This window comes from Liolophura sinensis, chromosome 1, assembly GCF_032854445.1.
Source record: "Liolophura sinensis isolate JHLJ2023 chromosome 1, CUHK_Ljap_v2, whole genome shotgun sequence".
Classification (NCBI taxonomy): Eukaryota; Metazoa; Mollusca; class Polyplacophora; order Chitonida; family Chitonidae; genus Liolophura; species Liolophura sinensis.
Genome location: NC_088295.1, coordinates 13,729,422 through 13,757,317, shown reverse-complemented (window position 1 = coordinate 13,757,317; position 27,896 = coordinate 13,729,422). Strand labels below are relative to the sequence as shown.

The 27,896-nt window shown below is 38.3% G+C and overlaps 4 protein-coding genes across 5 annotated transcripts in view; all 4 read right to left on the bottom strand.

Moving 5' to 3' along the window:
• The window catches only part of LOC135476526 (adenylosuccinate lyase-like), a 46,066-nt gene extending 38,112 nt beyond the window's left edge, over nt 1-7,954 (bottom strand). For both annotated transcript variants that reach the window (XM_064756576.1, XM_064756584.1), the window contains exons 1-2: nt 7,877-7,954; nt 6,773-6,973 (exon numbers count right to left, since the gene is read on the bottom strand). In XM_064756576.1, the coding sequence (XP_064612646.1) occupies nt 6,773-6,796 (24 nt within the window). In that variant the 5' untranslated portion in view covers nt 6,797-6,973; nt 7,877-7,954. The remainder of the gene's footprint in view (nt 1-6,772; nt 6,974-7,876) is intronic.
• Nucleotides 7,955-11,821: 3,867 nt separating this feature from the next.
• Nucleotides 11,822-13,386, bottom strand: LOC135465611 (nodal homolog). The gene is made up of 2 exons (XM_064742926.1): nt 13,209-13,386; nt 11,822-12,687 (listed from the first exon to the last, which is right to left on the bottom strand). Exons 1-2 carry the CDS (start codon nt 13,384-13,386, stop codon nt 11,822-11,824), a joined length of 1,044 nt encoding a protein of 347 aa, XP_064598996.1.
• A 5,360-nt stretch (nt 13,387-18,746) lies between these two features.
• On the bottom strand, nt 18,747-20,305 carry LOC135465528 (nodal homolog). Its single transcript, XM_064742804.1, has 2 exons — nt 20,128-20,305; nt 18,747-19,606 (listed from the first exon to the last, which is right to left on the bottom strand). The coding sequence occupies exons 1-2, from the start codon at nt 20,303-20,305 to the stop codon at nt 18,747-18,749; spliced, it is 1,038 nt and encodes a 345-aa protein (XP_064598874.1).
• Nucleotides 20,306-25,547: 5,242 nt separating this feature from the next.
• On the bottom strand, nt 25,548-26,432 carry LOC135465422 (nodal homolog). Its single transcript, XM_064742697.1, has one exon. The coding sequence runs from the start codon at nt 26,430-26,432 to the stop codon at nt 25,548-25,550; it is 885 nt and encodes a 294-aa protein (XP_064598767.1).
• Nucleotides 26,433-27,896: the final 1,464 nt, after the last annotated feature.

Sequence of the window (27,896 nt, the reverse complement as noted above, 5' to 3'; positions counted from 1 at the left end):
TCTCGACGTTCAGTGTCTTATGTCGGGCGATCAAAAAATAACAGGTCTGCATGGGTTATAGATGGAGAGTTTGTCCCTCTAACTTTATCTTTTAGACGTCAGAACCTAGCAACTAAGCGCCATATCTACATGGTGCATGACGTTTCCCTACGGACATCACCCACCAATGACGCTGGGTATAAATAATATACGATCTGATCAAACAAATCAATCTCGCATCAGCTATAGCGACATTTAAATTTGTTCTAATCGGCACGCGCAAGATGCAAACGACACATGTGAGATTTTTTACTAGCTATTTTCATATTTATGTTACTTTGTGTCGTACATGCAGGATCCATTTCCACACTGATATGTAAACTGCTTGTTGTTACACCATGGTAACTCACACACATGGGTGGATAGAGAGAAAGTAAGTGAGCTGCCATATGTCTCATGTGCAAGTATGTATGGGCCTATTTATTAGATTCCACAATATCTTTATGCTTATTGTTTTATCTGATTGTTGTTATTAGCCATACTAAAGAATTTTTCACGTATACGATGGCGGTCAGTTTTACACATAGGCCCTAATAGTCCCAGGTTTTACGATTGGAGGACTGCTCGGCGTACTGCACCGATCTTCGGAACTTTCCCATGTGTTATTTATTTATTTCATTGGTGTTTTACGCCGTACTCAACAATATTTTACTTATACGACGGCGGCCAGCATTATGGTGGGTGGAAACCGGACAGAGCCCTGGGGAAACCCACGACCATCCGCAGGTTGCTGTCAGACCTGCCCACGTACGGCTGGAGAGGAAGCCAACATGAGCTGGACTTGAACTCACAGCGACCGCATTGGTGAGAGACTACTGAGTCATTACGCTGCGTTAGCGCGCTAACCGACTGAGCCACGGAGCATTACCAGCATTACGCGCAGACCCGTGGGGAAACCCGCGACGTACCATCCACAGGTTGCTCCACGGCCTTCTTAATGCATAAGGCCGGAGAAGAAGCCAACATGAGCTTGACTTGAACTCACACAGAACGCATTGGCGAGAGGCTCCTGGTCATTGCGCCACGGTGGCACGCTAACCACCTTGGACACGGTCGGGGCTCCAATTCCACTTTTGTATATAGGCCCAGCTGTACACGCACGTGTATATAGGCCTAGCCTATAACCTACTGGAGAAGCTGTTCTGTGTGCTGTATACCGAACTCAAGATGAGTACGCCAGATCACGTGAGATTAAGCTGTGGGCCATTCAGGATTAAGATCTGTTTTGCATCAGTCTGCAGGATTGTCGCGTTGCAGGTGTTATCCTCAAGCTGTTATTGACTGGAGATAGGATCAGGCCTATATACATCTCAGTGTGAACGATATGACTGTGTTGAGTGTCAAGCCAGAAGTATAAAGCACAAACAGAGTCTGCTTTGTTTTATTTCACCAAGTTGTTTTCACGTATTTTTATTTTCTTGCATGCCAGTTATAGGCCTACCAAAAGTGGGTCCCTGACCGTTTCTGATTCCTCATCCTCGTCCCTCGTCTAATTTTAAGACTTTTAAGCATACCAGAACATTATAAAGAAATATTTTGGGTGAACTCCAAATTGCTAAGAACGATAGCTGCCAAGTATTTTCCTCCGTTTATATTCTTTGCAGAGTTATCTCCCCTTAAAAAGTTATCAAGAAAGATAACTCTGGATGTTAAATGTCAGAAATTGATTTTCTTTGATTTTCCTCCCCTGATTATGTTCCAGTTAATGTGTAATAATATATTTTCATCGATATGCTGATGTTAGTTAAAGAAATCGAATTTGGTAATAATATATTTTCATCGAGATGCTGACATTATTTAAAGAAATCATATTTTTTCATTCGATTCATACCTGAAAAATGTAGAACTGATTGAATATTATCTGAATCTTTTTTTTATGTTGTATTAAACTTCAAAGGGCAAAACTAATTCCCTTGATTAATTTTTTTTAGATTTAGACAGGCCTATATACATGCACATGTGTTTTTTAAAATGCCTGCAGATTTCATTAAGCTTACTAGACTCAACTACAACTCAATGACCAAGTTGTTGTTTTTTTTAGCATGCCCGCTATGCCAACTAGCTGAAAGTACGGTTAGCCAAAAAAAAAAACATATATGGCATTTTTCTACCCAGGAATCACGGTAGGAAGTGGATAAAGCGGGTTCCCGGGCGGTTCAGATTCTCCACCCTCGTCCCTCTCGTCTCATTTTAAGAACTTTTTAGCATACCAGAACGTTATCACTTAGGGTGAACACGAAGCTGCCAAGAACGATAGCTGCCATGTGTTTTCCTCTGTTTAAATTCTTCCCACAGTTATCTTCCCTTAAAATCTTTTCAAGAAAGATAACTCTGAATGTTAAATGTTAGAAATTGCTGTTCTTTGAGCTTCTTCCCCTGATTGCGTTCCAGTTCATCGAAGTATAATTATTAACCTGCAATAATGAAAGACGTTTTCATCGAGATGTTGACATTATTTAAAGCAATCAAATTACTTCCTGCTTTTCATACCACAAAATGTTGAATTGATTGAATATCATTTTAATATTTATACATATTGTACTAAACTTTATATGGCAAAACCAATTAAGAGTTGAGAACGAAAATATTTTTTTTTCTTGTCAGATAACCCTACATTCATAACATTTTTTCTTAGCTTTTCCTTTTTTTCTGATTTATTTATGTACCTTATTTTTCTGTTTCTCTATTTTTGTTTTTAATTTTATAACATACCCGTATTATCTGTGAGTATCATTTTTGGTTTTTCATTGAGTATTTGTCAAAGCACACAATAAGATATCCCATCAGTTGTGTAGGCCAATTAATAATTGTGGACGTTGGGTGTCTCTATTTGTCTTGATACGAAGAAATAAAGCTTCTCAGTCTCTAAAGCTCAAGCTGTCTTCCTCTTTGGCCGTACGTGGGAATGTCTGACAGCAGCCTACGGATGATCCTGGGTTTCACATAGGCTCAGCCAATTTCACTTAGTCCTAAGCTTTACTGTAATGCAGTAATGTAAAAAATGCTATAGTGCAGAAAAACATTTGCTTTTTTTTAAATTTCCGTCATAAATGCATCCCAGCAATTTGTTATAGGTTCGCAGGTGTTTTAAATCACTTCTGGTGAAAGCTGCTAAGAACCATAACTCTTATGGGTTTTTCTGCATTTATTACAGACTTTTGTCCCCTGAGATATTTTCAGGGAAAGACAACTCTCACAACCAAATGCTTGATAATGTTGGATTATTACTGAATTATTCCCTTTGATCGCATTTCCAATTTAACACACAAGTTTGTGGTTAAGAGAAAAATGATATGAAAATATTGGAATATAAAGCAAATATACAGTTACACAAATTACAAGGTAATTTATTCAATTACAGTATCTGTCATACATCTGAATGTCAGTAAAATACATTTCACACAGACGTCAAATATGATGTGTCATATAACATGTAATGAAAGTCATGAAACAAGATTAGTACAGTTTGAATATACATGTATTTGACTAAATAAACAAAAAATGTATCACTGATTCACATTGCCTCAGATCACCGGTGTTAAGATTCTGACGTTTGTTTAATTTCCGTCAATAGGTAGAAACTATCAGCGACAGTGTGATAATCCGTCCCAAGCCATAGCATTTCGTGTAGGATGTGGCCGTGTAACTAACTGTATAATTCATTAAAACCTAAAATTTAACACTATTAGCAAAACATGAGTGTACCTTTCAATAATAAAATTTTCATAGTATGATATAGTCTTCTGGATATGTAAAAATCGTAGATTTTGTTTTTTTATCTTTAAAAACTTGGTGGTGATTATAACGACTATAACAGAACCATACTCTGTGCTCAGACTTTATTGATTCTTGTTACAATTTTTCGCAAGATCGATGGTTTTTTGTTGCCGGTTTCATCATTGTCTGTCTCAGGCTGATTTGAGTGCAATTTGAATATTTTGCCCAGCATAGATTTGTCTTTCGCGGCTGTAAGATAAAGATTGATACAAGCATTAAAACAATAGTGCAAGAATAACGTATGGTAGATATTAAATATGAGGCATTATATAACCACCGTGCTCAGAGTATTGCTCCATTGTCTACAGTACCACGTTAATGAGGAACTTGAAACGTAATCTTTTTTTGAAATGATTGGTTGTAACTTACTTTTTGTTTTGTCTAAATTAGCTACACCTTTCTGTCCAACAGGAAGTTCCTAATAAAGAGAAAAAACATGATTGAAAACCTAAACTATACAAGTCTGAGGCTTAACCGAACATTTTAATTATCTTCTTGTTTACTTGATTTGGTGTTTAAATGCCGCACTTAAATAAATGTATATACTGAAGCCTGTATGCAAAAAACGGAAAAAATAAACGATTACCCTATATGCATAGCTGTCCTACATATTTATGCATTTATCTCATTACTGCACCGTACCACACCACATTAGGCGTCAAGGTTACTGCTGGAGGAAGTCCGATGGGACTTAAGCGGTCGCAATTGCCTACGTGGTATCTTATAAAAACAATACATAGAGTCAACCCAGACCAGTGACGGCAGTTTGGTAGTTGGCAAATGGTCACACGTAGGCCTAACCTGTGAAATACGACAGTTTGATAGTTGGCAAATGGTCACATGTAGGCATAACCTGTGAAATACGACAGTTTGATGGTTGGCAAATGGTCACACTTAGGCCTAACCTGTGAAATACGACAGCTTACCTCAGTTAGGGTTTTCCCTCACTGTTCATACAAATGCTTACATAGGAGCAAATTACAGGCCCCCTGAACCATGCTCAAGCAGAATTTGTTAAAAGAAATATGCAGTGGTGTTAATTGCAATATTTTATACGTCACTAGTCTGGAATAACTCAAAATGATGAGTTGTGACCACATTTAATTTACAAACCCATTAAACCACTGCAAGGGGACCAGCCCATGGGAATACTTAGTCCACCAACAAAATCCCGATTTATGCGGGAATTCAGTATAAAACACTTACAGCACAGAGAGTAAAACTAGAGCAATGACGACATTGTAATGGTTGACAAATGTTTGCACGCCTAACCGGTGAAACCTGGCAAACTTCCTGGTGTAAGGCAGCAGCTAAGCCAAAGGGAGGTGGATACGAGAAAGCTGCATCATTAGTCAGGAGCAAACTACATCACTGGATAGGTGCAAGTTACATCGTTGGTCAGGGGATAGTGGTTTTAGAGGGGAAGATAAGATAAAAACGAAGAAAGCCTCGATATAGAAAGACCATTAAAAAGCATATCAGAAAAATACGATTTTTTTTTCACTGAATTAAATCCAGTCAGAGGTTTGGAATGAAATTAAATGTACAAAGAGCTCATGGTAAACACTGCCTTTATTTAAGATCTTAAACCCTTTACTTGAATAACTGCAAAGAATGATCTATTTCTTACTCATAAATAAATGCCTGTTTTGGCATATGCTTTCTTAACAGTTCAAAGAAACTCTTCACACTTATAAACTAAACCAGAATTACCGGTAAAGACGAGAGAGAAGTTTTTAATCAACTTAAAACTTTAACATAAAAAGGTGGATAAAGAAGCCATTTTCACACATGATCTCATAAAACACATAAAAAAGGATATTCGGCGTATGTTGTCAATTCTCTATAAGTGCGTTAAGTCCTGAAAGTACCAATGGACCGCGCACCTGTCGATCATAGTTATTTTTTTTTATATAACATAATCAGTTTTCATTAGTAAGCAGTTGAATTCAGACTGAATGCCTACCCGTCTGACAACCCCAAAGGTGTTCAAAGTGATTACGGTGTATCGCCAACAAAACTGAAATATTTTAATTTTCACGGTAGCATGCTAGTGCAATGAAACAACGTTTGGGCATATAAAGTACTATGTATTAGCCTATGTGGGGTTTGGTCCTCTACGACTTCACTCCATATTTTGGACGAGTTGTTTTTGTCGTTTGTTGCACGGTCAGTTTGACCTGTATTTGGCTGTATTATTAACGACCATTTGACCTGTATGCTGCTGTTTTATTAACGCTCATTTGATCTGTATTCGGCTGTATTATTAACGACCATTGGACCTGTATTCTGCTGTATTATTAACGCCCATTTGACCTGTGTTTGGCTGTATTATTAACGCTCATTTGACCTGTATTCGGCTGTATTATTAACGCCCATTTGACTGCATGTATTCGGCTGTATTATTAACGCCCATTTGACCTGTATTCGGCTGTATTATTAACGCTCATTTGACCTGTATTCGGCTGTATTATTAACGCCCATTTGACTGCATGTATTCGGCTGTATTATTAACGCCCATTTGACCTGTATTCGGCTGTATTATTAACAACCAATGAGTTCTCTGTTCGAATCTAGCACGTGCTGCCACTGTGGCTTTAAGTCAGGTTTATCATGCGGTTTCTTTTGGACACGATAAACCCAACTGCCGCAAATTACATGTAAGTGAATCAATATCCTTATGATGTAAAACATCAAAGTTATAAATCATCTACAAAATGATATAATATGTCTGAGTCATTGTTTGGTCAGACGTATCTTAAATCTCACCTTCAAAGAGCTGAATAGGTTGTCTGTGCTCTGGACTGAAAAACTGGCCAGGCGATTAGAGTTTTCCAGTTGCGAAATAGCTGTCAAAACCAAACAATAAGCAAAGAATATACGTAGGCATATTTGGCATCAAGGGAGAAACGTCATAAGTTGTCTGCAAAGATATTTTGTTGAAAATGAGACATACCGGCAACTTTTTCCTGAAGTCCATTTAGCTCGACCTGTTGCCGAAATTTGTGCGCCACTCTGGCGTTGATGTAGTGTTCGATTTCCTTCCTGGATTGCTGGGCGAGAACAGGGTCGGGGGTGTAAGAGCGGTCAATGTGAGCAATGATGAGCTCCATCACTTTCTGAACGATCTCATCCCTCTCAGCGTCTTTGTCAACTTCTGCAAAATGAATACATGCATTCTACTGGCTTGAATGCAAATTATACCAGAAATCATTACTGTGTTCTATCTTGGTGCATATTTTGTATTGGTAAATATTATAGTTTTTCTACGGTATTTATTCAAATTTGGTAAATCTCTTGTATGACTCGATATTTCTATACTTTCAGTGTCCCCGCCACAGTACAGAGGTAAGCCTATGTAGTCCGGTTTCCTTTGTGATGATGTGGTCAGTTTAGATCTATCGTGTTGTTCATATCGGATGTACGATATCAGCGTATCCATGGGGCTGAATCAGTTCAAGGAGAACATCCCGCAGGAATTACCTTCATTTTATGTTTTACTCTCGTATACCTTGTTATGCAAAAAGCACAATATGAGATTTGTATACAAGGTGGGTGTTCCCGCTCGAAATTTCCAGATTGTATGCTACATGCCATGCCAAGCTAACTGTAAATGTCCTTGTCTGTAATAGTTAAGGATAGGCGGGCCTACACTTAATGCTCAGAATTTTTGGCCCAGTTTCAGAAAGATGTCGTCCATGTACGATAATTGCACATATGGGACAATGGTACGGTATTAGTGACGTACAAAACATCGTGCGACAAATGTACAATAAAAAAAAATGTCGTGCGTCGCTTTGTGAAATGCTGAATGCCTTTCGACAGTGACCACGTGGCAAAATGCACCTTCCTTTTAGTGGTACCTAGCCACTGTGGTAATAACATAGGCCTATAGGCCAATAAGGCTACCAGATCCTTTCGAGGATAGGTCCCGATCAACCTGGCTGCACAGATTATTGTGCTGATATAAATACTATACATATAGGTCACGATATTCACATTCAAATATACATTTGAAGTTTATACCATAATTTCTTTTATAAATACCCCTATTCCTTACTTGAATTCGGCAAACAACCAGTCCTAAGCCGTTCGAAGCAAGGCATGTTTATCTTCCTATGTTTCGTTTTACATTGTGTGTCCGAGGAAGAAGGTTCTGTCTGTTTCGTCACTGAATTTTGTTTGTGACGTAGGGCTACTAACAATTGTGATGTCATATCTATCATTACAACGTCATAAGTAAATGAGGCCCAAGGGCATTGACGACGGCGTTGTTTTCGAAAACGATATTTCGTCACAAAGGGGAAATTTTGGAACAAAAAACCCATGGTATTCCGGATCATTTCAGATCAGGATATGAAAATCCTATTTCCTGCAACACATGTTGCTCGTGTTAACTTCTGTTCGAAAGGTGTATGTGTTAGTGTGTGTGAATGGTGCGGGAAAGATGGAGTGTAGATCTGCGATCTGTTTCATTCTTCCCAGATTAGCTTTCGGAAATACAGATCTGGAGTCTTCCATTAACTAACCTAATACTCGTTCCTTCCGCCTGTGCTGTCCTCAACATATCAAAGCTGTACACTACAAAAACATGTTGCCTGCAATCCGTCAGTAATTCTTACTTGCTGTCACCGTAATTATACCAAAAACGTAATTATAACAAAAACGCCATTGCGGTATAGATTAACAGATTAAACATCTGCAGGGTTGCTTTCATATTTCCGCGGTTATCAGGGTAGGCTTCGGTGAGATAGGCACAGTGTCAAACAGCGACCACACTGACAATGAGCCAGGGAGGTGGCTCGTTGCTGGCACCGAGAGTTCGAGCAGATCAAAAGTTTTCCCAAACTCTGTCTAACGAGCTAAAGGAGCTGGAAACCTCTGGCATCAGCAAAACGACAACAAAAGTGGGGAGCTCAACTGTTTAAACGTTATTAAAGTTTGAGTTAAGTACGAGAAAAAAAAATAATAAATGAAACACACAAAATTAGGTTAACAATAGTTTGATACTGAATTTTATTTGGTTTACTTGTGTAAATATTCTGTATCAAATTCATGAACACTGGGTAACGAATGTTGAAAAAATGGAACACTTCAGTTCACATTTTCAATCCAATATTAGTTTCTCAACAAATGTTGATAAATAACAAAACAATAACAATATCATAGATATGTGTTTATGCTTATTATAAGTAAGCAAATAAATATATTATCATTTATATGTTGAAGGTATCATGAGTATAAATATGATTTGCTTTTATTGTATTGTGAAATACAATGGATGACTATCACAATTTAAATTTGTAACGACGCAATCTGTACAAAGTTTATGTACATTAAACCAGCCCCGTGCACATGTTTCACTCAGTGCGCCGTACCAGTTACGTAAAATGTACACGTCACACTCATGCATAAAGGTCACATGATGTACCAAATTTGAAGATCTGGGTCAACGGCAATATATTGGCGGCAGTCAGAAAATACCGTTTGCGGAGAGAAAACATGAGTAAATGGACTGAACATTGTGAAAACAAAACCAACAGTAACTCGGATAGAGCCAAACAGTGCGTTGTATGTAAAAAAAAATAGGAATCGAAGGGTAATAGAATGTGGATTAGGCTACTGTCCAAATTGTTAGTGCCCTCTTCTTGGTATTGGAAAATCCGTATGCATATATTCAATGCACAACTAACGGGAGAGTAAGCTTAATCCATGGGGTGGCTTTACTTTGTGGGTTTGGAGTGCAGGGGGCGAGCGAATTTATCATTGGATGCCGTCGACACACCCATCTGGTCTAAATGATGCTAGAGTTTGGAACCGGTCGTGGCCGAGCGGATAAGGCGCTTACCTTTCAATTGCTAGGACACAGGAGATGTGGTTTCAATCCCGGCTTTGTATAGGGACTTTGTAGAATCTCATCTCTGCATGTTCATAATACTGTACGACGGCATTTCTTCTACCATTATGTTGTACATATCTATATATCATATACATGAGAACGTTCATGAGTAACTTACTAAAGAACATAATTTACCTCAAATATCCCAGTTCCAACATTGACCACCATCGTATAAATGGAATATTCTAGAACATGGCGTTAAAGCTAATCAAATAAATAAATATAGAATTTTCGGAGACAACATCTACATGTTTCAGCGGCCTACGGAAACACTGCCTCCACCCCTTTAACTTCGTCTATCAATTCATTTCAGGGATGATTTCTAGGAGAATTTTCAAAGAATTATTTCAACATCATTTGGAGCCAATGCAACATCCCCTCAATAAGACACAACGATACTGTCAACTAAGGTATTACCTTAAATCGGCTTTATTTCATTCCTTAAATCTATACTCTCTTAGGACTACACCAGCAAATCTGGTGTTATTCCATCGCTATGTATTCCACTGTCTAATCTCTCTTGCGACTTCTCACCAGTAAATCTGTCACATGTACATCACAGAATATGTTATTCCATCACTATGTATTTCACTGTCTAATCTCTCTTGCGACTTCTCACCACCAAATCTGTCACAAGTACATCACAGAATATGTTATTCCATCGCTATGTATTCCACTGTCTAATCTCTCTTACGACTTCTCACCACCAAATCTGTCACAAGTACATCACAGAATATGTTATTCCATCGCTATGTATTTCACTGTCTAATCTCTCTTGCGACTTCTCACCAGTAAATCTGTCACAAGTACATCACAGAATATGTTATTCCATCGCTATGTATTCCACTGTCTAATCTCTCTTGCGACTTCTCACCAGTAAATTTGTCACAAGTACATCACAGAATATGTTATTCCATCGCTATGTATTCCACTGTCTAATCTCTCTTGCAACTTCTCACCAGTAAATCTGTCACAGGTACATCACAGAATATGTTATTCTATCACTTTGTATTTCACTGTCTAATCTCTCTTGCGACTTCTCACCACCAAATCTGTCACAAGTACATCACAGAATATGTTATTCCATCACTTTGTATTTCACTGTCTAATCTCTCTTGCGACTTCTCACCACCAAATCTGTCACATGTACATCACAGAATAGGTTATTCCATCACTTTGTATTTCACTGTCTAATCTCTCTTGCGACTTCTCACCAGTAAATCTGTCACAGGTACATCACAGAATATGTTATTCCATCGCTATGTATTTCAGGAATGATGTTATGTTGCAGTTTTGCTTCCACCAGCTTTATGCATACTAAGTGCGGTATAACCGAGAAGTTATACCTGCATGCAGTAAATTATAACATACCTTCCTTATTCCACGTTTATGCATTCGGGCCTGGACCTGTAGTTCAGACAAGTGCACATACCATATTACTTGTAAATATTTTGTTTATTATTTCACAACGCTGATATAACAAAAATTTATGTCTCTTTGTAACAAGTAGATATGTACTAGTATATAAATATAAATACATGGCACTTCTGAAAAATGATAACAATTTTTTCTTCATATACACAAAGGGTGAATTCAAAGATTTTATTGACTTTATAGTCAACCATGAAACATTTATTAAATACTATACGAATATGAGAGATAGGGCAATCAAACTTATAACAACAATAGCCAATTCGCGAAGTGAGAGTGAAATTAGTATATTATTAATTCCTTAAATAAAAACTTCCGGTAACACACACGCAAAAACTATATTCATGTAACAACACTCACTCAGTTAAGACATACTTAACACATTAGTTTGTAAGGGGAAACTATTCTTGTGCTATAAAACATGAAAGTATCGTGAAATATTAGTTTCAAAACTATGGTTTGTCAAGTTATATACTGTATACAACTAGTATCATTTTAGGTACAATAACTCCTCATTCTTTAAATCAAATGTGTACTAATGATATTCGAATTACTGGCTAGTAAACACATGTAAATATAAACTGGCCCATTTTTAAAAGTTAATAAAAAAACCTATTACAATCAAATTTTCTAAATGCCCAACCAAGCCATTTAGAAAAAAAAAGATCTGTGTTTCTATCTACAGCCACATTCTTCGGCAATCATGTTCTCGTGATGCCTGACGAGAATCTCGTCGTACTCATAATACAGCATGCTGAGAGGTTTCAGTTTGCTGGGCACACAACAAGGCATGGGTGCCGCATTTGGCCTCTTCTGCCGCATCAGACTTTGCATCATGGCATGGTTGGTAGGTAACAGCTCACTGGCTATCGGTGATGGACAATTTCCATGACACAAGAAAGCATTAAACCTCTTAGGAAATACGATCCATCTACCCCAACCAATTTTGTTAAAATCCACATAAAAGTCGAACTTTTGACACAAGTTTCCAGATTTTCTTGATTTCTTTGCAGACCATTTGTTTTTATTTTTCCTACTTCGTCGCCTGGTGACGTCACGGAGAGACCTCTGTTGGCGACCATGTCGTCTGCCTCTATCATTTTGGCCTTCTTCGGTATAACTGCTGTATATAGCCTCCAAAAACCCTCTGTTTTCCGAGTAAAACACAAGCAAACCTTCTTGCGGATTCCCAACTGTTCCCGTCTGCGCTTTCGGGTCAACTGAGTAGTTCCCTTTAGCCTGATCACGGACGTGTATTCGAACAGTGATGTTACCATGGTAACCATTGACCAAACTCCGCAGAGAACTGGTGATATCATAGACAAGGTACTTGTTATCTCCATCAGAAAATGGTTTGACACGAATACTAAAGGTGCGGAGAGGCGACAAGCCACGTCTGAGATGAAGTTTTAACTTTCTGGAATGTTTCTTTTGGTTCTGGATCGGAATTCTGAATTCTGCCAAGGACAAGCGTTCGTTCCGGGGAAGACGCGGTACTCGGAATTCAAAAGAAGCCTTTTGTGAAGAATCCCTGTGAAATGCTGCAACAGAATAGATATTGTTCATTATATCATGCAATATCAAAGGGATTTCGACTTTAGTGTTATACATTGATTCGGTGTGAATATTCATTTATATGATTTTTTAAAAATTTGGTTTTTAGACATCCAGTAATAAATATTTTTGAATGCACAAACAACGCCCATTGTGGGTTACTAATGAATCACTTCAAATTGCCTCATCTGTATAATCTTATAATCCCAGCAAGATAACTTATGATCCCCTCAATTACAATGGATCTCTTTATACAGGAATGTTTGGAGCACATGTCACTGGTATCTACCCGCTCGTATTGCATGAGTGTACAACAAAACTTGTTTTGCAGACCACTATGAGTAAGAGACACTAACACCCAACAGAGATCAGCACTCTCTGTTATGTAAAACATAAAAGAAAGGAAAGAAAACATTTCATAAAGCTTTTATAAATATTTACATATTTACACAATACAGTAAAGTAAGTAAATAAATAAAATAAAGTCGAATCCAATTTTTGCACGAACCTGTGGCGGAGAAACAGCGGACGGTGTCTGTGCTCAGAATGTCTAAAGGTCCTCGGATGTGCCCACTGGCTTTGGACAAGTGTTCTCCCTTTTGGAGCTTTGAGAACAACTCTAACATAAACCGGGATGTAGTTTTGGTGTAGTCTATTGACCGGTAACCATCCGTCTCTCGTCCCATCTTCCCATCAGATATATTATCAAGCTTCTGTGGCAGATCGTGTTCCCTATGCAAGTCCAAGGTTTCCTCTCTAAATGAGGTTAGCAAATGACCTATGTTCATAGAATCGAGGGTCCTTGCCCCTGCTTTGCCATGGGAAAGAAGAGCATTTGTAAGAAGTGATACAAGTGCGAAGCGAAGCGGTGTCATTTCTCATAGATACTGGAAATTTGTTCCTTAAGGCCTTGTTCTCAGACTGCAACAAGTAGCTTTCGTTGATATCAAAACTGGCTAAACACCAGCTGATATCTGGCTTTGAGACGTGACGGGCAGCTAGTCGTCAATATTAGAAATGAGTCTCTTCGAAGAACTGTCAATAAGGAGCAAACCCTTGTATGCAACAACGAACAGTGTTGTTGCCGATATTGGAGGACGTTTATAAACACTCAAGGAAACAAAAGACTTTGGGTCGTATGAATATCAATAACTGAATTTTCCTGAAAATCTGAAAAAGCTCTGTTTCCCACCAGGATTGAAGGTTGTGATTTCTGATCTGGGAAAGTGGGAAATGGCCGTGTCTCTGTGCTGATTAGCAGCCTTCACAAAACCCGGATTTGGAGAATTTCATTCAGGTGTAGGATTATGAAAACGACAAGTCTTGTAAATATCTCTACCATTTGATGTTGATGCTTTAAAGATACTGTGTCTTGGGATATATACCGATATACATGTTCAAATACATGTACGTTGAACTGGATAGGTTTCATTATTTTTATAATTTTCTGTCCAATCCTTTAACTTCTTTGTAATGCTTTCGTTCAAAATATCACACTTTTCTAAAATCGTTGTTGATGACCGACCCGACGCACGTCGACTTCCCGCTGTGGTAATTGGTAAAGCCATTTGAACGCCGTGGGAAGTTCACACTGATTGTTTCTTAAACAGATTAAATCACTTTGCCAAACAGTTCATACATATGTTGTAGAGGAAGTACGCAAACTTAATTCGCTGAAAGGGATTTGAATGGATTATGTGATTAATGGCTGATCTTTGCGGGTAAGAGCCACTTGGATATTTTGTTAAATGATTCTATATTAATGGATAATGGTCTCACGAGGTAGTTAATTTTTGAAGAGGAATTATGAATTGGCTACATGGACACGTGCCCGTAAATATGGGTTTAGCCGAAAGTCTCAGACATAAGTTCATAGGAGTTGTCCATTATGCTGGACATTCTGATTGGTAGATCTGTATGATCGTTCAAACCACTTAGAGGTTTTGTACAATGAAATGAGATCCCATAAGCCAAATGAATTAGAGGTCAAATGTGAAAACATGTACCCTATCTGAAAATCACATAGATTCCTCTCACCTCAAATTATAATATAGGTGTCTTTTATCACCCTCTTTTCTGTACTACCGCTCTTGCTATATGTATTTAAACGTTTGCGCTAATCGAGATTCTGTTTAGAGGAATATATATACACACAATATCCACAAAAACTGAACACCATATTTTGGAAACGTTTCGAAAAGATGGTTGATATAAATTGGGATATTTAAATAGCAACATCTAATCGCAATCATTGCATTTTCAAAAAAACTGGTGGCCATTTAATGCGCGGATCTTTTACTGGATTTTCTTTAATATAGAAACGTTGTCCTGAACCTTCGTTGAGAAGCAAACTGACACACGTGGACTACCCTCTGTGCTAATTGCTTAAGCTGTCTGAAGCGCTTGAGAACTTTATGTATATTGTTCCCCAGAATTATTAAATCATTTGCTAAACAATTCATATAAGTTTGGTAGAAAGTTTGCTGACGGACTAGGGATTGATCCTTATAAACAAAAAAGATCTGGATGGATTATCCGATTAATAGTTGATCTTTGTTGATGAGAGCCACTTGAAAACTTACCACAAGAATTCTATCAAATGTTTCCATATTAGCTAACAATGATCTCACGTGAACTTCGAGAGGAATTATAATTAATTAATTATCAGTGTTTAGCCTAAACCTGTACGGCGCTTCTCATGGCCATGCACGCGTCGCTCTGCACATAGGCTTAGCTGGAATAGGCTTAGCTGGAACTCTCCTGAAATGCATGTTCAATGTTGTGTAGAATCTAATTTGAAACTGTATATACCACTAATCTCGCCTACTGATTTTGGACTAATTATTTAAATAATGACAGTCAAATAAAAATATGGTCAAAGGGTACATATACGAGAGATCCTGCTACCCCTCAAATTATATTTCGTGATATTTTTAGCACTTGCACCATATATATTGCAAAGTTTTGACGCAATGGAAACATATAGCTCAAAAGATTATACGTCTCTTCCGTGAGTGGGGTTGTCGGCGTTGTCACACTAATCCACAGGCTAGCGATGCTGGGCCAGAATCCAGCTTATGCTTGTTCTTCTGCTGCACAAGTCAGAAGGGAAAATGTCAGGTGTTTTCTACTCCCTCGCTCTGTTTACGACTATTGTATAACTAGCTGTACCCCGCAGTGAGGAATTCATGTTGATGACACCGTTATCATACAATCTAATAAAATAGATGGATTCAGTACATCTGTTTATTTGTTTGATTTGTGTTTTACGCTGTACTCAAAAATATTTCACTCATATGTATGTATGGTGGGAGAAATCCAGGTAGAACCCGGGGGAAACCGACAATCATCCGCAAGTGGCTGTCAGGCCTTCCCTCGTACGGCCAGGGAGGAGGCCAGCATTAGCTGGGCTTGAACTCACAGTAATCACATTGGCGACAGGCTCCTGGGTGATTGTGCCGTACTTTTGTGCTAATCATTTCGGCCACGGAGGCCCCCTCGGTACATCTATTTTTGCATCCCTGAGACATCCTCCTAGAATTGTTGCCCTGTTATGCATCGATGATCATGGTTCCTCCTATCTGCAAGATAAGTTCTTTGCTCCGTCAAAGGTGTAACCTATTACTATTGTGTAGGAAGGGTCGGAAAGATCAGGCTTGTGAACAATGGGAAATGGGATTAACTCCTGGAAGTAGATTAACTCATTTACAAATTATTAGTTTACATAATAGAATAAATGATTCACCAAGCTAACAGGCACTTCAATCTCTCCACTAGATTAGTTTACTGGCTTTTTACAAAGGTCTTAAGACGAGCTGGATATGCACCCAGCGCATTACCTGCAAAGATGGAAAGTGGTATATGACGTTAATTAATAGGTGGATGACTGGGGTCGATTTTCAGCAATCTAAATAAACTCAGTTGGATATAGGATTTCAGAGAAATGCATGGCACAACATGGTCGCTGTAAGCAGGCATCTTTCTTTATTTTCCATTGGTTAAACATTGTCCAGACTATAACTTGTAAACTCTTTGACCGATTGCCTTTGAAGCTTGGACATTTCTATACAGCATGATTAAAATCACTACCGGAATTGGTTTTCAACATTGTGTGAAAAGCCACGTTCGTCCGATTCGATTTGTCCTATCATCTCATCGATTTCAGCTAGTCAAACGAATGTAGGACAAACTTCATTTTGTAAGCCGTTGTCACACTTTGCGATTTGTCGAACTCAGTTGTATGGAAGAACACTTCTCCTGATTTGGTTGGAATAATCCATTTTTGAGGTGTCGATACAACAATTCGCACCATGTTCTCTGTCATTAAACTTTGTTCACAAAACAACTTGAGTGTTTTTAACCAGTTGTCTTCAGACTTTCTTGGTCAATGGTAGGACATCAATCAATGTAAAACAAAATGTCTGAGCAGAACAGCCATTTACTATTTGTAGTCGACATATCAGGCCAATATCAGTGCAGTATCAACTCATCAGCTGTTTAATATAATATGAGAACATATGCAGCAATTGCTTTCTTATGATCTTATTCACCATACGAGCGTCCCAATTGGAATGGTACTTCAGGAATATGGCTATCCAGTGTTGTTCATGTCCAATATGCGTATAGATTTTGACTGTGTGTACATATAGTAGTGTACTGGAACAGATATCAAAATGTATTTCACCAACAACTTTCCTTGTTTATCTTGTTAGCTGTCGACATTGTGTAAGAGTGGCAAACTTGTATACACATACAGACAGAACATTTATTTATGATGATATTGCCAGAAGCGGAGCTAGAACTCCAATGTCTGGACGTCTCCGCCCTGCTGCCATCAATGACAAACCCGAATACAGACCTTTACCTGTAAGTGAATTAATGCTGGTAAGTAAAGCGTAAAACACCGACCAGATAAACAAATAAATTTATTTTCTGACAATCAATAATGTCACTATGTTTGCATAAACACCGACCATAAAACTTATCTCTGTTGAGCGGCCTAAGTTGTTTTAGATCTTGCTTCTAGATCGCATAGCCTGAACGGGGAGCAAATTGTAGATCTGAAATATTGACAAACACATAAGTAAACGGCATGCCGCCATCGTACTTCTTTACGCCATTATATGAGCATAAAACGGGAAAGTTCCACCATTCCCTTTGTCTTTAAACAGGGCCAACGTTAACAGAATTTTCCTATACACTTTTTAAAAATACCAGTCGTGTGCAGTTAATCGTTCATATTTTGTACAAACACTGGGTTATATACCATATTTAAATCAAAACGAGAGAACTTAAAGAATAGTGCATGTTAATCGTTTCATCAACACAAACACTTGAATGATATTTACAGAGGTTTAATGTCATGTTTATATACAAACTAGGAATAGCACTTTAAAATGATGGCATTCTTTGTATTGATGGCATTCATCATATAGTGAGCCCGAATGAAAATACTAAGACTGAGTATATTTATTAAATATTAAAAATATACAAACTGGTGGCAATCAAACTACTCACAACTACAAGAAATTCACTCAAACAAAATTTTAGTACACTATCAATCTTAATATATATTAAAGACACACATATGACCTATATGGCAATGTAGGTGTGCAACGACAATTGGCAAAAATTTTTCTTGTGTCACACCCCTGTTGACAAGAAAGTATGGTGAATTATACAATTTACAACAATAAGGTGTGTCAGATCATACAAATAACTTCCAATCTAAGATAACAGTTAAATTGCTAATTCTAAGCATGCTTTCAACAATTATACCCATTTGAATCATCATAACAAAACAAACGGTTCAGGTGTTCAGGTAACACGCAGAGAAGAGTCTGACACAAATGAATGAAAAATATTCGTTTACCGGTAGATTAAAATAGAACTGTAATTCCGCTCTCAAACCTGAGCGACACGACGACATTGGCTAAGTCGTGGAAGGCTTGCAATCAGATTTCAATTCTACTTTTCAGATTATTAACTGATTTAACCCAAACTTTTGTCAGTGAAGCCTTTTAGAGGATAACAATGGCCTGTGTTTCTATCTACAGCTACATTCTTCGGCAATCATGTTCTCGTGATGCCTGACGAGAATCTCGTCGTACTCATAATACAGCATACTGAGAGGTTTTAGTTTGCTGGGCACACAACACGGCATGGGTGCCGCATTTGGCCTCTTCTGCCGCATCAGACTTTGCATCATGGCATGGTTGGTTGGTAACAGCTCACTGGCTATCGGTGATGGACAATTTCCATGACACAAGAAAGCATTAAACCTCTTGGGAAATACGATCCATCTACCCCAACCAATTTTGTTAAAATCCACATAAAAGTCAAACTTTTGACACAAGTTTCCAGATTTTCTTGATTTCTTTGCAGACCATTTGTTTTTATTTTTCCTACTTCGTCGCCTGGTGATGAGAGACCTCCGTTGGCGACCATGTCGTCTGCCTCTATCATTTTGGCCTTCTTCGGTATAACTGCTGTATATAGCCTCCAAAAACCCTCTGTTTTCCGAGTAAAACACAAGCAAACCTTCTTGCGGATTCCCAACTGTTCCCATCCGCGCTTTCGGGTCAACTGAGTAGTTCCCTTTAGCCTGATCACGGACGTGTATTCGAACAGTGATGTTACCATGGTAACCATTGACCAAACTCCGCAGAGAACTGGTGATATCATAGACAAGGTACTTGTTATCTCCATCAGAAAATGGTTTGACACGAATACTAAAGGTGCGGAGAGGCGACAAGCCACGTCTGAGATGAAGTTTTAACTTTCTGGAATGTTTCTTTTGGTTCTGGATCGGAATTCTGAATTCTGCCAAGGACAAGCGTTCGTTCCGGGGAAGACGCGGTACTCGGAATTCAAAAGAAGCCTTTTGTGAAGAATCCCTGTGAAATGCTGCAACAGAATAGATATTGTTCATTATAGCATGCAATATCAAAGGGATTTCGACTTTAGTGTTATACATTGATTCGGTGTGAATATTCATTTATATGATTTTTTAAAAATTTGGTTTTTAGACATCCAGTAATAAATATTTTTGAATGCACAAACAACGCCCATTGTGGGTTACTAATGAATCACTTCAAATTGCCTCATCTGTATAATCTTATAATCCCAGCAAGATAACTTATGATCCCCCCAATTACAATGGATCTCTTTATACAGGAATGTTTGGAGCACATGTCACTGGTATCTACCCGCTCGTATTGCATGAGTGTACAACAAAACTTGTTTTGCAGACCACTATGAGTAAGAGACACTAACACCCAACAGAGATCAGCACTCTCTGTTATGTAAAACATAAAAGAAAGGAAAGAAAACATTTCATAAAGCTTTTATAAATATTTACATATTTACACAATACAGTAAAGTAAGTAAATAAATAAAATAAAGTCGAATCCAATTTTTGCACGAACCTGTGGCGGAGAAACAGCGGACGGTGTCTGTGCTCAGAATGTCTAAAGATCCTCGGATGTGCCCACTGGCTTTGGACAAGTGTTCTCCCTTTTGGAGCTTTGAGAACAACTCTAACATAAACCGGGATGTAGTTTTGGTGTAGTCTATTGACCGGTAACCATCCGTCTCTCGTCCCATCTTCCCATCAGATATATTATCAAGCTTCTGTGGCAGATCGTGTTCCCTATGCAAGTCCAAGGTTTCCTCTCTAAATGAGGTTAGCAAATGACCTGTGTTCATAGAATCGAGGGTCCTTGCCCCTGCTTTGCCATGGGAAAGAAGAGCATTTGTAAGAAGTGATACAAGTGCGAAGCGAAGCGGTGTCATTTCTCATAGATACTGGAAATTTGTTCCTTAAGGCCTTGTTCTCAGACTGCAACAAGTAGCTTTCGTTGATATCAAAACTGGCTAAACACCAGCTGATATCTGGCTTTGAGACGTGACGGGCAGCTAGTCGTCAATATTAGAAATGAGTCTCTTCGAAGAACTGTCAATAAGGAGCAAACCCTTGTATGCAACAACGAACAGTGTTGTTGCCGATATTGGAGGACGTTTATAAACACTCAAGGAAACAAAAGACTTTGGGTCGTATGAATATCAATAACTGAATTTTCCTGAAAATCTGAAAAAGCTCTGTTTCCCACCAGGATTGAAGGTTGTGATTTCTGATCTGGGAAAGTGGGAAATGGCCGTGTCTCTGTGCTGATTAGCAGCCTTCACAAAACCCGGATTTGGAGAATTTCATTCAGGTGTAGGATTATGAAAGCGACAAGTCTTGTAAATATCTCTACCATTTGATGTTGATGCTTTAAAGATACTGTGTCTTGGGATATATACCGATATACATGTTCAAATACATGTACGTTGAACTGGATAGGTTTCATTATTTTTATAATTTTCTGTCCAATCCTTTAACTTCTTTGTAATGCTTTCGTTCAAAATATCACACTTTTCTAAAATCGTTGTTGATGACCGACCCGACGCACGTCGACTTCCCGCTGTGGTAATTGGTAAAGCCATTTGAACGCCGTGGGAAGTTCACACTGATTGTTTCTTAAACAGATTAAATCACTTTGCCAAACAGTTCATACAAATGTTGTAGAGGAAGTACGCAAACTTAATTCGCTGAAAGGGATTTGAATGGATTATGTGATTAATGGCTGATCTTTGCGGGTAAGAGCCACTTGGATATTTTGTTAAATGATTCTATATTAATGGATAATGGTCTCACGAGGTAGTTAATTTTTGAAGAGGAATTATGAATTGGCTACATGGACACGTGCCCGTAAATATCTGATTGGTAGATCTGTATGATCGTTCAAACCACTTAGAGGTTTTGTACAATGAAATGAGATCCCATAAGCCAAATGAATTAGAGGTCAAATGTGAACACATGTACCCTATCTGAAAATCACATAGATTCCTCTCACCTCAAATTATAATATAGGTGTCTTTTATCACCCTCTTTTCTGTACTACCGCTCTTGCTATATGTATTTAAACGTTTGCGCTAATCGAGATTCTGTTTAGAGGAATATATATACACACAATATCCACAAAAACTGAACACCATATTTTGGAAACGTTTCGAAAAGATGGTTGATATAAATTGGGATATTTAAATAGCAACATCTAATCGCAATCATTGCATTTTCAAAAAATCTGATGGCCATTTAATGCGCGGATCTTTTACTGGATTTTCTTTAATATAGAAACGTTGTCCTGAACCTTCGTTGAGAAGCAAACTGACACACGTGGACTACCCTCTGTGCTAATTGCTTAAGCTGTCTGAAGCGCTTGAGAACTTTATGTATATTGTTCCCCAGAATTATTAAATCATTTGCTAAACAATTCATATAAGTTTGGTAGAAAGTTTGCTGACGGACTAGGGATTGATCCTTATAAACAAAAAAGATCTGGATGGATTATCCGATTAATAGTTGATCTTTGTTGATGAGAGCCACTTGAAAACTTACCACAAGAATTCTATCAAATGTTTCCATATTAGCTAACAATGATCTCACGTGAACTTCGAGAGGAATTATAATTAATTAATTACCAGTGTTTAGCCTAAACCTGCACGGCGCTTCTCATGGCCATGCACGCGTCACTCTGCATATAGGCTTAGCTGGAATGCACGAAGTGAACTCTCCTGAAATGCATGTTCAGTGTTGTGTAGAATCTAATTTGAAACTGTATATACCACTAATCTCGCCTACTGATTTTGGACTAATTATTTAAATCATGACAGTCAAATAAAAATATGGTCAAAGGGTACATATACGAGAGATCCTGCTACCCCTCAAATTATATTTCGTGATATTTTTAGCACTTGCACCATATATATTGCAAAGTTTTGACGCAATGGAAACATATAGCTCAAAAGATTATACGTCTCTTCCGTGAGTGGGGTTGTCGGCGTTGTCACACTAATCCACAGGCTAGCGATGCTGGGCCAGAATCCAGCTTATGCTTGTTCTTCTGCTGCACAAGTCAGAAGGGAAAATGTCAGGTGTTTTCTACTCCCTCGCTCTGTTTACGACTATTGTATAACTAGCTGTACCCCGCAGTGAGGAATTCATGTTGATGACACCGTTATCATACAATCTAATAAAATAGATGGATTCAGTACATCTGTTTATTTGTTTGATTTGTGTTTTACGCTGTACTCAAAAATATTTCACTCATATGTATGTATGGTGGGAGAAATCCAGGTAGAACCCGGGGGAAACCGACAATCATCCGCAAGTGGCTGTCAGGCCTTCCCTCGTACGGCCAGGGAGGAGGCCAGCATTAGCTGGGCTTGAACTCACAGTAATCACATTGGCGACAGGCTCCTGGGTGATTGTGCCGTACTTTTGTGCTAATCATTTCGGCCACGGAGGCCCCCTCGGTACATCTATTTTTGCATCCCTGAGACATCCTCCTAGAATTGTTGCCCTGTTATGCATCGATGATCATGGTTCCTCCTATCTGCAAGATAAGTTCTTTGCTCCGTCAAAGGTGTAACCTATTACTATTGTGTAGGAAGGGTCGGAAAGATCAGGCTTGTGAACAATGGGAAATGGGATTAACTCCTGGAAGTAGATTAACTCATTTACAAATTATTAGTTTACATAATAGAATAAATGATTCACCAAGCTAACAGGCACTTCAATCTCTCCACTAGATTAGTTTACTGGCTTTTTACAAAGGTCTTAAGACGAGCTGGATATGCACCCAGCGCATTACTCAGCAATCTGAATAAACTCAGTTGGATATAGGATTTCAGAGAAATGCATGGCACAACACGGTCGCTGTAAGCAGGCATCTTTCTTTGTTTTCCATTGGTTAAACATTGTCCAGACTATAACTTGTAAACTCTTTGACCGATTGCCTTTGAAGCTTGGACATTTCTATACAGCATGATTAAAATCACTACCGGAATTGGTTTTCAGCATTGTGTGAAAAGCCACGTTCGTCCGATTCGATTTGTCCTATCATCTCATCGATTTCAGCTAGTCAAACGAATGTAGGACAAACTTCATTTTGTAAGCCGTTGTCACACTTTGCGATTTGTCGAACTCAGTTGTATGGAAGAACGCTTCTCCTGATTTGGTTGGAATAATCCATTTTTGAGGTGTCGATACAACAATTCGCACCATGTTCTCTGTCATTAAACTTTGTTCACAAAACAACTTGAGTGTTTTTAACCAGTTGTCTTCAGACTTTCTTGGTCAATGGTAGGACATCAATCAATGTAAAACAAAATGTCTGAGCAGAACAGCCATTTACCATTTGTAGTCGACATATCAGGCCAATATCAGTGCAGTATCAACTCATCAGCTGTTTAATATAATATGAGAACATATGCAGCAATTGCTTTCTTATGATCTTATTCACCATACGAGCGTCCCAATTGGAATGGTACTTCAGGAATATGGCCATCCAGTGTTGTTCATGTCCAATATGCGTATAGATTTTGACTGTGTGTACATGTAGTAGGGTACTGGAACAGACATCAAAATGTATTTCACCAACAACTTTCCTTGTTTATCTTGTTAGCTGTCGACATTGTCTAAGAGCGGCAAACTTGTATACACATACAGACAGAACATTTATTTATGATGATATTGCCAGAAGCGGAGCTAGAACTCCAATGTCTGGACGTCTCCGCCCTGCTGCCATCAATGACAAACCCGAATACAGACCTTTACCTGTAAGTGAATTAATGCTGGTAAGTAAAGCGTAAAACACCGACCAGATAAACAAATAAATTTATTTTCTGACAATCAATAATGTCACTATGTTTGCATAAACACCGACCATAAAACTTATCTCTGTTGAGCGGCCTAAGTTGTTTTAGATCTTGCTTCTAGATCGCATAGCCTGAACGGGGAGCAAATTGTAGATCTGAAATATTGACAAACACATAAGTAAACGGCATGCCGCCATCGTACTTCTTTACGCCATTATATGAGCACAAAACGGGAAAGTTCCACCATTCCCTTTGTCTTTAAACAGGGCCAACGTTAACAGAATTTTCCTATAAACTTTTTAAAAATACCAGTCGTGTGCAGTTAATCGTTCATATTTTGTACAAACACTGGGTTATATACCATATTTAAATCAAAACGAGAGAACTTAAAGAATAGTGCATGTTAATCGTTTCATCAACACAAACACTTGAATGATATTTACAGAGGTTTAATGTCATGTTTATATACAAACTAGGAATAGCACTTTAAAATGATGGCATTCTTTGTATTGATGACATTCGTCATATAGTGAGCCCGAATGAAAATACTAAGACTGAGTATATTTATTAAATATTAAAAATATACAAACTGGTGGCAATCAAACTACTCACAACTACAAGAAATTCACTCAAACAAAATTTTAGTACACTATCAATCTTAATATATATTAAAGACACACACATGACCTATATGGCAATGTAGGTGTGCAACGACAATTGGCAAAAATTTTTCTTGTGTCACACCCCTGTTGACAAGAAAGTATGGTGAATTATACAATTTACAACAATAAAGTGTGTCAGATCATACAAATAACTTCCAATCTAAGATAACAGTTAAATTGCTAATTCTAAGCATGCTTTCAACAATTATACCCATTTGAATCATCATCATAACAAAACAAACAGTTCAGGTGTTCAGGTAACACGCAGAGAAGAGTCTGACACAAATGAATGAAAAATCTTTGTTTACCAGTAGATTAAAATAGAACTGTAATTCCGCTCTCAAACCTGAGCGACCCGACGACATTGGCTAAGTCGTGGAAGGCTTGCAATCAGATTTCAATTCTACTTTTCAGATCATTAACTGATTTAACCCAAACTTTTGTCAGTGAAGCCTTTTAGAGGATAACAATGACCTGTGTTTCTACTTACAGCTACATTCTTCGGCAATCATGTTCTCGTGATGCCTGACGAGAATCTCGTCGTACTCATAATACAGCATACTGAGAGGTTTCAGTTTGCTGGGCACACAACACGGCATGGGTGCCGCATTTGGCCTCTTCTGCCGCATCAGACTTTGCATCATGGCATGGTTGGTAGGTAACAGCTCACTGGCTATCGGTGATGGACAATTTCCATGACACAAGAAAGCATTAAACCTCTTGGGAAATACGATCCATCTACCCCAACCAATTTTGTTAAAATCCACATAAAAGTCAAACTTTTGACACAAGTTTCCAGATTTTCTTGATTTCTTTGCAGACCATTTGTTTTTATTTTTCCTACTTCGTCGCCTGGTGATGAGAGACCTCCGTTGGCGACCATGTCGTCTGCCTCTATCATTTTGGCCTTCTTCGGTATAACTGCTGTATATAGCCTCCAAAAACCCTCTGTTTTCCGAGTAAAACACAAGCAAACCTTCTTGCGGATTCCCAGCTGTTCCCATCTGCGCTTTCGGGTCAACTGGGTAGTTCCATTTAGCCTGATCACGGACGTGTATTCGAACAGTGATGTTACCATGGTAACCATTGACCAAACTCCGCAGAGAACTGGTGATGTCATAGACAAGGTACTTGTTATCTCCATCAGAAAATGGTTTGACACGAATACTAAAGGTGCGGAGAGGCGACAAGCCACGTCTGAGATGAAGTTTTAACTTTCTGGAATGTTTCTTTTGGTTCTGGATCGGAATTCTGAATTCTGCCAAGGACAAGCGTTCGTTCCGGGGAAGACGCGGTACTCGGAATTCAAAAGAAGCCTTTTGTGAAGAATTCCTGTGAAATGCTGCAACAGAATAGATATTGTTCATCATAGCATGCAATATCAAAGGGATTTCGACTTTAGTGTTTTACATTGATTCGGTGTGAATATTAATTTATATGATTTTATTATAATTTAGTTTGTAGACATCCAATGATAAATATGTTTGAATGCACAAACAACGCCCTTTTTGGGTTACTAATGAATCTCATCACAATGTCTCATCTATATAATCTTATAATCCCAGCAAGATGATGATCCCCCCAATTACAGTGGATCTCTTTATACAGGAATGTTTGGAGCACATGTAACTTTTATCTGCCCGCTCGTATTGCATGAGTGTACAATATAACTTGTTTTGCAGGCCATTCTGTATTTCACTGTGTGAACATCAACAGAAATTGGCACCTTTCTCTTACGTAACAAAACATATAAAGGAAACTTTTTATAAAGGTTTATCAGTATTTCCACATTTACACAATATAGTAAAGTGAGCAAATAATTAAAATAAAGTCACTTTTTTTACGAACCAGTGGAGGAGAAACAGCGGACGGTATCAGTGCTCAGAATGTCTAAAGGTCCTCGAATGTGTCCACTAGCTCTGGACAAAACTTCGCCATGGTAATGAACTGCATTTGCAAGAAGTGATACAAGTGCGAAGCGAAGCGGTGTCATTTCTCATAGATTTCGGGAATTTTGTCCCTTAAGACCTTGTTCTCAGACTGCAACAAGTAGCTTTCGTTGATATCAAAACTGGCTAAACATCAGCTAATATCAGATCTGGGTTTGAGACGTGACGGGCAGCTAGTCGTCAATATTAGAAATGAGTCTCTTCGAAGAACTGTCAATAAGGAGCAAACCCTTGTATGCAACAACGAACAGTGTTGTTGCCGATATTGGAGGACGTTTATAAACACTCAAGGAAACAAAAGACTTTGGGTCGTATGAATATCAATAACTGAATTTTCCTGAAAATCTGACAGAGCTCTGTTTCCCACCAGGATTGAAGGTTGTGATTTCTGATCTGGGAATGAGGAAAATGGCCGTGTCTGTGCCTATTAATAACCTTTCCCAGACACGGATTTGGAGAATTTAATTCCTGTGTAGGATTAAGAGAGCATCAAGTCCTGTAGAATCTTTCTATGCAATTGGTGGTGTTGTTTTAAAGATACTGTGTCTTGAGATATATACTCACATATATGTTCAAATACATGTACGTTGAATTGAATGGGTTTTATTATTTTTATAATTTTCTTTGTCAATCCTTTAACTTCTTTGTAATGCTTTCGTTCAAAATATCACACTTTTCTAATATCGTTGTTGATAACCGATCAGACGCACGTCGACTTCCCGCTGTGGTAATTGGTAAAGCCATTGGAAGGGCATGAGAAGTTCACACTGATTGTTCCTTAAACGGGTTAAATCACGTTGCCAAACAGTTCATGCAAGTGTCGTATAGGAACTAGACCGACTTAATTCGATGAAAGGGATTTGAATGGATTATGTGATTAAT